We start from the raw sequence: 10,302 nt of genomic DNA on the forward strand, positions 1-10,302 counted from the left end.
CCCATAAACACATGATCACGTAAACATGAATAATGAATAGCATAAATAGTATTAATTAGTGAGCATCTTTATCATTAGTATCATTAGTGTTCATCATCATTAACCATTAATGATCATCTATTCCATAAATGTTCCAAGGCCACTTGTGACCGTGTGTACGGCTGATATACCAGTTTTATACTCTGTAGAAGTTGTACACTTTCACTGTGAGTCGTGATTTACCCTTTCGTCCGAGGTAGCTAATCTCTTGACCCACTTCCAAGGAAGGTCGACAGGGTTCACTATGAAGCCTTTCAAAGGTTCGTCTAACAAGTTAGGGCCATTAGATTCACTCGGCAACACAGATATAGAGCCCCCCCTTCCCGATGGCACAATGACGCGCAGCCTATACACAAGGGGACATAGGCCGCACTATATCCGATTCGGCAAGCCATTCTTACGCCAATAAAGGTAACCACTAACAAGCTAGAAAAGATCCTCATACTGAGCTAAAGCCAGAGCCATGTAGCCCTCACAGTTGTACTGTAAGTCCCGGATGATCACTTACAAATAAGTCCTTAGGGAGAGGAATCTAGAGCACCATAAAAATAGCCCAATGCTCTAGCCCCCTTATTCCATGTTGCTTAAAAGCATCTTTTAAACGTTTATTGCATATACCATTAGTCAAGTTAGAAGATCATGGCTTTAGTTGAGCACTAGCAAAGCTACCCAATGCAATAACCCAGAGGTATCAAGGTACAAGTACAAAAGACTAGGATATCCTTAGTGTAGTCAAGGTAGACACATGCAACATGAATTCAATGATTAAAGGTGTATAGGACAACAAGAAAAATCCCATGCTATACTTGCCTTAAACTCTGATCTTCTTCTAGTCCAAAACTTCAAAGATCTGCTTCTTGATTCATCACGTATAGCTCACCAACTGGACGGCACCACACAAATATCCATACACATACATGCATAGCATAAAATTACATCTATATTAGAACAGTACACCAATCAATAAAAATATTTGGAAACTAATCTACGCGTTGTTACGAGCATCGGAGCTACGGTGAGAAAAACGGCTATAGAAAGATTCATCACTTTATAAAACAAATAAATGTAAGCTTGATTTATTTTAGCTAAGCAAAAGCCATGTGAAGTATATTAATTCAGATTAGTCAAATCATCTTTTAATTCAAAAGTCGAGTAATGACTAGTCATATCTTATTAATAAATACGGTAGAATAATTTAAGTTAAATCAAACTTTAAATTCGCAAAGATAAAAGAACACGTGAGAATATCTGTTTGAATTATATGTAATGCATGTTTGAGCTAAGCAAATTTAAAACATATTTTTTTTTGGTTAGCACTTAAGCATATTAATATTTGCTTATGAAAGACCGTGGTGTAGAACCTATGTTTGCTACATTTAGAAAACTGGTAGCATGGACACTGATCAATTTAGTATTTTATTTATAAAACTCAGAAAACATGTGACATGATTATCGCTGTTGGATTACATCTAAATGACGTAGGCACGGCGTTGATAGTATTTACAGCCAATAAAATAATGGAGCAAGGAAGGCTGGGCTGACCATTGAACATAGGCGTCCTCTGCGCGCTAGACACAACACCAGTTGCAAAGAACTGTAGCAGCAGATGCAACGTCCGTCAGGTGGCTCGGCGAGCTCCCGTTGGTGATTCTCGACAGCTTGATGGAGCTTGCGTTGCATGCCCGACGATGGACGAACGACTCTTCACATAGGTGTGCCCATCAGCTGGTGGATCAATGATGTTGATGACTTGTGACTTGTAGATGTCATGGCACCGGGCACCAGATCGGCAGCAGGGGCTTCGGTTAGGTTTGGGCGTCTGTCTTTGCAGAGAAGCTAGGGCGGTGACAGAACACATAAGACTACGTGCAGGCTTTTTTGGAACTGGCCGGCGAACAACTTCGTTCCGTCGTGTCCATGGTGTCGATGCTTATTGCTAGCAGCCTTTGTACATGTAGAGGGATGGAACTTTCAGAATTAAATTGCAGCAGATGATTAGCGGTGGCCTTAGGGCTCGGCAAGCAGCAAACGCTTGGCTTCCTCTCCTGCTCGGGCAGGGAGAGCATAGCGAGCCATGGTGATCAGGAAAGACGTGCACGTACGTCGAGCAACCGAGCACAGAGAGAATAGAGACAGAGCGCTATGTACGTCGGGTATGGCGACGCCGGGTCTTCCTGCGAAGCTGGACGGGAGGAGCGGCAAAAGATTCTCCACGTCGGCGAGGCAGCTTCAAAGCTTGGGATGGGAAGGCACAGCCGCGGGCACCCGGTATTTATGACCAGGAGCAGCTTGGGGCGCAAGGCAAGGGAGGAGGCGTGAGCGGCGCGGAGTCGGCGGCGGCGGTCGTGTCCGGCTTGGAAACGATCACGAGGTGGAAGACGATGTGGCTGACATGTGGGGCCGGGCCGTCAGCGTCACAGGGAAGAGAGAGAGCGACCACACGGTGTCCACGCGTTGCTGGGCCGGCCTGCTTGCTGGGCTGCGGAGAAGAAAACTGGCCGCGCGGATTCGTGGTTGCTAGGCCGGCCCATGGGAAGGAAAGGAATAAATAAATTTTTTCTTTTCTATTTTCTTAAACGCATTTTCAAACCCAATTTCAATTTAAATTCAAATTTTTTTAAAAAATTTGATCAAACCCAAGCATCATAAAAATAAATATGCAGCAGCATGTATGCACCAACATGTTTCTAAACCTTATAATAAATTTTAATTTAAAAAAATATTATTTCCTATGTTTTAATGAGCACAAAAATCCAAAATTAAATCTTTTTAACCCTATTTCAAAAAGAGCAATTTTTAGGATGTTAAACCTTGTGAATCATATATGTATATATATTCCGGTCAGATTTGAATTTACAAATCTATTTTTTTTGCGGAAAATGGTACTGTAGGGGGCGGTTCTATATTTGACCGCCCCTACAAATAGAAACTATAGGGACGGTTGGTGTCACAGCCGCCCCTACAAATCTAAATTGTAGGGGCGGGTAGTGTTATCAGCCGCCCCTGCAAATCCTTTTGTAGCGACGGCTCGTAACACCAGCCATACCAACAAATTGATTTACAGGGACGGCTTGAGAACCGCCACTACAAATCAATGATTTGTAGACACAATTGCTTAGGGGCGGTTGGAGAAACCGCTCCTACAAACCATTTCTAACCGCCCCTATAAATCCTAACAGTAGTAGTGAGGCCGACTCCTGGATCGCTGCAGGATTTCGGAGCCTGGTACGGCTGTTCGCGGCTGTTGCTTAGGCCGTCGGCTCCCCACTTATTCGCAAGAGCAATTCCTCGCTTAGTACAACCATCTACCACCACTGTTGAAGCCGGAGATTCGTGTCTGTGTTCAACCCGTTGTATGCCAACGCAACTTGCCGTCGTGCCCTTAGGGTCGTGTATCTATTTTTCTAACTTCTCTTAACGAAACACGTGCTAAGCACGTTTTTGAAAAAAAAACTTTGCATCTTTGGCTTTGTAAAATTTCGATATATGCATGTCTGTAGGTTAAATGAAAGATAGATGGGAGAAATTTCTTCATGAATTTGATCTGAAAATTCTTTTATGTTTCAAGTTCAGTGCACGTATCTATATATTTCATATGCTGTGCTCTGAACTAATGGGCAAAACAGTAATTTCATATGGGATTCAACTCTTTTTTAAATTGTTTTTATGTTGTAGAGAGGATTGATTAATTTGTATACTGCATTCATGTTCCCAGTTCAGATCATCGACATCACATCATCTACATTCACTACTACAACAGGAAATTTTAGGGGCGGCTGGTGACCCTATGTAGGGGTGGTTTTGCCAGCCGTCCCGAACGAAGGGTGGCTTTAAGTCCACCCCTACAAATCGGGTTTTTAGGTGCGGTTGAATATTTGTAGGGGCGGCTAGATATCGGCTAGATACTGAGTCGCCCCTATAAATTATTTTTTAGAAATTCATGAATCCGGGTTAAAAAAATACGGAATTTATTTTAAGTTGCACATTTTTACACGTAAAATCACGCGCTATGCTGCTGTGGGGTTCGAACCCGTCCCTCCTCTAACCACTCTATCCAATACTCACTTATGTCTATATTGTATTTTGGTTCTCCACATATTATCCTAAACTGAGCATAAATTAATTGTTTGAAGCCATAAATGAAATCAAATGAAAAAATTGTCAACTACAAAGTTTTCTAACTTTTTGAGATCTCCAACTTTTATTTTGATAGTTTCTCTATCCGAGGTCATTTACAAAATTTAAATTTCAAATTTAGGAAATTCAAACGTAGTTTTCCATGACAAGATGATTTCAAATGAAAAAATTGTCAACTCTAAAGTTTCATAACTTTTCGAGATCTACAACTTTTTTTACTGTTTGTCCATCCGATGTCGTTTAAAAAATTCAAATTTCAAATTTATGGAAATTCAAACATAGTTTTCCGTAACAAGATTATTTCAAATCAAAATATTGTCAGCTACAAAGTTTCATAACTTTTTGAGATCTACAACTTTCATTTTGGTAGTTTCCCCAGCTGAGGTCGTTTACAAAATTTGAATTTCAAATTTTAGAAATTCAAACAAAGTTTTCAGATGATTTCAAATCAAAAAGTTGTCAACTACAAAGTTTCATAACTTTCCAAGATCTACAACTTTTATATTGGTCATTTATTCATCCGACGTAGTGGTAGTAACATTGTTCAATGCAATGTTACTGCCACTGTGTTGGATGAATAAATGACCACAATAAAAGTTGTAGATCTTGATGAGTTATATAACTTTTATGTTCATGACTTTTTCAGCTGAAATCGTTTAGCATTCCAAAATGATGTTTGAAGTTGGTATTTTTTGAAATTTAAAATTCAAATAGATAAAACACGGTCACATGAAAAGATGGATAAAATAATAGCTGTAAGAACACAATAAATTGATAGCGCATGATTTTATAATTTTTTAGGAAAAAAATCATCAAATTTGAAGTTAGTATGAGGGAGAAAGACTAGTTACAAGTTTTAGCCAGAGATTAAAAAGAGAAATTAGAATTCAATAATTTTAAAATTAAATTTCAAACAGCATTTTGAAGTAGCAAATGATTTTAAATGAAAAAGTTGTAAACAATAAAGTTCCATAACTTTTCGAGATTTACAATTTTTATTTTGGTCGTTTCTCCATCCGAGGTTGTTTAAAAAAAATCAAATTTTAGTGCTTAATTTTTATTATTCGGTGTCTATTTGTAGGGGCGGCTCAATATTGAGCCGCCCTTACAAATCCGATTTGTAGGGGCGGCTGGTTATAAATTGGGTCATTTGTAGGGGCGGCTCATAATACCAGCAACCCCTACAAATGGATTTGTAGGGGCGGCTCATTTGGCCACCATTTGTAGGGGCGGCTCAATATAGAGCCACCCCTACAAAAAGAAGATGGCGTTGCTACGAATCATTTTTGTAGTAGTGATTAAATATGCACCGTATGTTGAAGGGGGATAATCGCGGATGGTTGATTTGATTCTTTGATGTATAGCATCAGAGCCGTCCTTAAAAAAAAGTAGCGTTGCTATAAATCGTTTTTGTAGTAGTGATTAAATATGCACCCTATGTTGGAGGGGGATAATCGTGAATGGTTGATTTGATTCTTTGATGTATAGCATCAGAGCCGCCCCTAAAAAAAGATAGCGTTGCTACAAATCATTTTTGTAGTAGTGATTAAATATGCACCCTATGTTGGAGGGGGATAATCGCGAATGGTTGATTTGATTCTTTGATGTATAGCATCAATTAGACGGATCACTCCACCAAATTATTGTACCGTAGCAATGCACGGCCGTTCATCAAGTTCAAACAAAGCAAATGACTGGAATAAAAGAAAATCTCTGAACATCTGATGAGCTACAGCCTACAGCACGCAATACTAAAGATGTGTAACAGTTGTGTGCCAGCTGGTCTCGTCGCCAACGGATCAGAATCAGATATCAATATCACAAATAAACGCTTAAAAACGAAATATATATGTAGCGCGCGAGCACCAGGGGATACATTGCAGGCACGTCTACCATTTTGTTTTATGTGTGGCACCTGGTCTGATGCTGTGAAGCTGTCCAGCGGTGCCAGCAGCTAGCTGGAAGTAAGCAAATCAGAAAAAGGATCATCAGAAGAAGTGAAAGGGGAAAAAAAAGGAAAAATAGAAGTACTACTCTGTATATATACTAGTAATAATCCACATGCTAAGAATCATCAGAAAAGATACACAATAGAAGCGGAAGCAAAAAGAAAGAAACAAGAAGTATTATCCTAGCAGTAATGCACATGTCGCGGAAATACACTTGTACTGGTATAAATAGAGCGCAGCTCCTGCTTCTCCAAACCACGAAGACGCACGCAACCATATCTATCCCTAGCTAGCAGCTCTCTCTCAGCTAAAACCTAGCTAGAGCTCAGCAGCCCCGAGAGCTAGCTACCAGCTGCAACGTAGGTGTCGTCGTCGACGTCCATGGGGTCCATGGGGAGGGCACTACCGGCCACCGTCGACGAGATCAGGCGTGCGCAGCGCGCGGATGGTCCGGCCGCCGTGCTCGGCATCGGCACGGCGAACCCGCCGACGTGCATGGCCCAGGATGACTACCCCGACTACTACTTCCGCGTCACCAACAGCGAGCACCTCACCGACCTCAAGGCCAAGCTCACCAGGATCTGCAACAACAAGAAGTCCGGCATCAGACAGCGCTACTTGCACCTCGACGAGGAGCTGTTGGCCGCCAACCCGGACTTCATCGACCGCACGCGGCCGTCGCTGGACGCGCGCGTGGAGATGGCCTCCGCCGCCGTCCCGGAGCTGGCCGCTGCCGCGGCCGCCAAGGCCATCGCGGAGTGGGGCCGCCCGGCCACCGACATCACCCACCTCGTCTTCAGCACCTACTCCGGCGCGCGCGCCCCCAGCGCCGACCGCCGCCTCGCCTCCCTGCTGGGCCTCCGCCCCACGGTGTCCCGCACCATCCTCAACCTCCACGGCTGCTACGGCGGGGGGCGGTCGCTCCAGCTCGCCAAGGAGCTCGCGGAGAACAACCGCGGCGCGCGCGTCCTCGTCGCCTGCTCCGAGATCACGCTCATCGCCTTCTACGGGCCCGAGGGAGGCTGCGTCGACAACATCATCGGCCAGACCCTGTTCGGCGACGGTGCTGGCGCCGTCATCGTCGGCGCCGACCCCGTAGCCCCCGTCGAGCGCCCGCTGTTTGAGATGGCGTTCGCGTCGCAGACCACGATACCGGAGACCGAGGACGCCATCTCCATGCAGATCAGCAAATGCGGCATGGAGTACCACCTCTCCAGCCAGGTGCCCCGCCTGCTGGGGTGCAACGTGGAACGCTGCCTTGTCGACGCGTTCCGCACGCTCGGCGTCCGCGCAGCATGGAATGACCTTTTTTGGGCGATCCATCCCGGCGGTCGTGCCATCCTGGACGACATCGAGGAAGTGCTCGGTCTGGAGGACGGGAAACTGGCGGCGAGTCGCCACGTGCTCAGCGAGTTTGGCAACATGAGTGGCACCACGGTGATCTTCGTGTTCGATGAGTTGCGCCGCCGTCGGGCAGCAGCGGCCAAGCAGGGAGGGGAAACGCCGGAGTGGGGAGTCATGATGGCTTTTGGACCTGGAATCACAATCGAGACCATGGTGCTCCACGCCCCTAGCAACCTGAACCTGGAGGGAAATTAACAATTCAAACATCCACCAAAAGGACTATATATATACTTCTACGCGGAGTATAAAATATGTTATAAACCTGGTATAGAGGTTGCCCAAGCTAAACAAGGTCCATATAGCCAATTCATGGACCATAAGGTGGAGTGTTAAATTTGTTCACTAATTATCAGCGTGATATCACTACTAGATTCAGGTTCTTTGCCGAGTGCCTGAGGCACTCGGCAAAGGCCAAATTGTATTCGGCAAAGAACACACGGCAAAAAATTGATCGGCAAATACCTCTTTGCCGAGTGTCTTTTATCGGGCACTCGGCAAAGGCTTTGCCGAGAGCCCCGGGGGCACTCGGCAAAGAAAAGCGACCGTCACGGCGCCGGCCCCGTTGACGGTGGCTTTGCCGAGTGCCAACCCTGCAGGCACTCGGCAAAGATTTTTTATTTAAAAAAAAATTCTTTGCCGAGTGCCCACTGGCCGGCGCTCGGCAAAGTTTGAATTTTTTTTTTAAAAAAATTCTTTGCCGAGTGCCCTCTTGCCGGCACTCGGTAAAGTTTGATTTTTTTTTTAAATTCTTTGCCGAGTGCCCTCTGGCCGGCACTCGGCAAAGTTTGAATTTTTTTTAAAAAAATTCTTTGCCGAGTGCCCTCTGGCCGGCACTCGGCAAAGTTTGAAATTTTTGAATTTTTTTAAAAAATTCTTTGCCGAGTGCCCTCTTGTCGGCACTCGGCAAACTTTGAATTTTTTTTAAAAAAAATTCTTTGCCGAGTGCCCTCTGGCCGGCACTCGGCAAAGTTTGAATTTTTTTAAAAAACATTCTTTGCCGAGTGCCCTCTTGCCGGCACTCGGCAAAGTTTGAATTTTTTTTTTAAAAAAAAATTCTTTGCCGAGTGCCCTATGGCCGGCACTCGGCAAAGTTTGAATTTTTTTTTTAAAAAAATTCTTTGCCGAGTGCCATGGTCATGGCACTCGGCAAAACTGGAAAAATGGTTTTCCGAGTGCCCATTTTTCCAGCTTTGCTGAGTGCTGTGACCATGGCACTCGGCAATGGGGTCCTTTGCCGAGTGCAACACTCGGCAAAGTGACCCAAAACGGCAATTTTTTTTTATTTTTTATTACATTCCATCGTGACAAATAAATTCATACAAACATATATCACATATATATCTCATTCATCACATATATATCTCATCCATCACATATATATATCACATCCCACTACACCACAACACCGCATCACCGTCAGACATCTGACGCTAAAAATTATATTTACCGATTGATGATCTGACGCTAAAGATAACTCATAGATCATCTGTTGCTAATTCCTTATTTAGCGATTTATTATCTGTCGCTATAGATATTGATATTTAACGTTGAACTGTCTGTCGCTAAAAATAAGTATACCGGCACTCTGTCTGTCGCCAAAAATAAGTGGGCCCCACCATGCCGCTGGCTAAAAAAAGAAAAATATAACGCACACCAACGCAAACAAGAAAATAAAAATAAAAACAGAACCCACACATCCACCAGGAAGCTGCGCTCCTTATCCCCAAACTTCGGTAGCTCGGGCGCTCGGCGTCTCTCCCCAGAAGCCCGACGCGGCTCTCGCTCTCTCCCTCGGTCTTCTTCTCCCCAGCGTGTGCTCTCTTCTCGTGCCTCCTCCGGAAGCGCCAACGCCAGCTCCCTCCGCATCCTCCTCACCTGCGCAGGGCCCTGCTCAACCCCCCGGCTCCTTGCGGCAGGGCCGCTCGCTTCGGGATGGGGCGACCAAGAGCCATGCCTGGCATGCCGCCACCGCCGCGCCATGGCCCGCTAGCCGGCTGGCCAGCGCCGTCGTCCCTAGGCTGGGCGAGCTGGCTGAAGGCCGAGCGCCGCTGTGTGGGTCAACTGCACTCGCAGCTCAACACCACACTCGTCCCAGGCCAGGATGGGCCTGGATGCGGGCTCGATCCATGTCGTCTCCGTCCGATCTATGTCGTCCAGTCGTTCTAGTTGCTCCTCCATCCGGTGCGGTCTGCAGATCTGATATGCATGTCCACGGTGAGCCGTTTTCTGCCTCAGATGTGTGTACATATGTTCCTATGGATGAGTATTGTGTATGTATGGATGTTTAGGTGCTGTGTTTAGAAAATCTAGGGTTAGAGTTATGTGTGTATATATATATGTATATGTATATATATATATATCACAGAATTTTCAGTGTAGATCGAAACATATATATATATATATATATATATATATATATATATATATATATATATATATATATATATATATATATATATATATATGTTTCGATCTACACTGAAAATTCTGTGTTATTTGGCAATACAGCGTGATAATTTATAATAGTCACACTGCCATTCTCTAGAATTAGTAGATTGGCAATACAATATGTTTCAAATCAATAGCTTAGATGTTTTCAGAACTGCAGACCATGTCAGACCTGTCAGACTGAACAATATTGCTGAATTTAAATAAAAAATAGCGAATTAATGTTCAAAGTAATTGTCTCGAAACCTTTGTTATCTAAGTAATTGCATTCCAAGATTGGTCTTCTCTGTTCTTTCTCACAGTTCAGAGGTCGCATGCAGTCATA

General features: G+C 44.2%; 1 protein-coding gene across 1 annotated transcript; it reads left to right on the plus strand.

Annotated features, from left to right (window-relative positions):
• The first annotated feature begins 6,494 nt into the window (after nt 1-6,494).
• LOC136505981 (bisdemethoxycurcumin synthase-like) lies at nt 6,495-7,724 on the plus strand. Its single transcript, XM_066501107.1, has one exon. It carries the CDS (start codon nt 6,507-6,509, stop codon nt 7,722-7,724), a length of 1,218 nt encoding a protein of 405 aa, XP_066357204.1. The 5' UTR covers nt 6,495-6,506.
• Nucleotides 7,725-10,302: the final 2,578 nt, after the last annotated feature.

This window comes from Miscanthus floridulus, chromosome 14 (genome assembly GCF_019320115.1).
Source record: "Miscanthus floridulus cultivar M001 chromosome 14, ASM1932011v1, whole genome shotgun sequence".
Taxonomy (NCBI): domain Eukaryota; kingdom Viridiplantae; phylum Streptophyta; class Magnoliopsida; order Poales; family Poaceae; genus Miscanthus; species Miscanthus floridulus.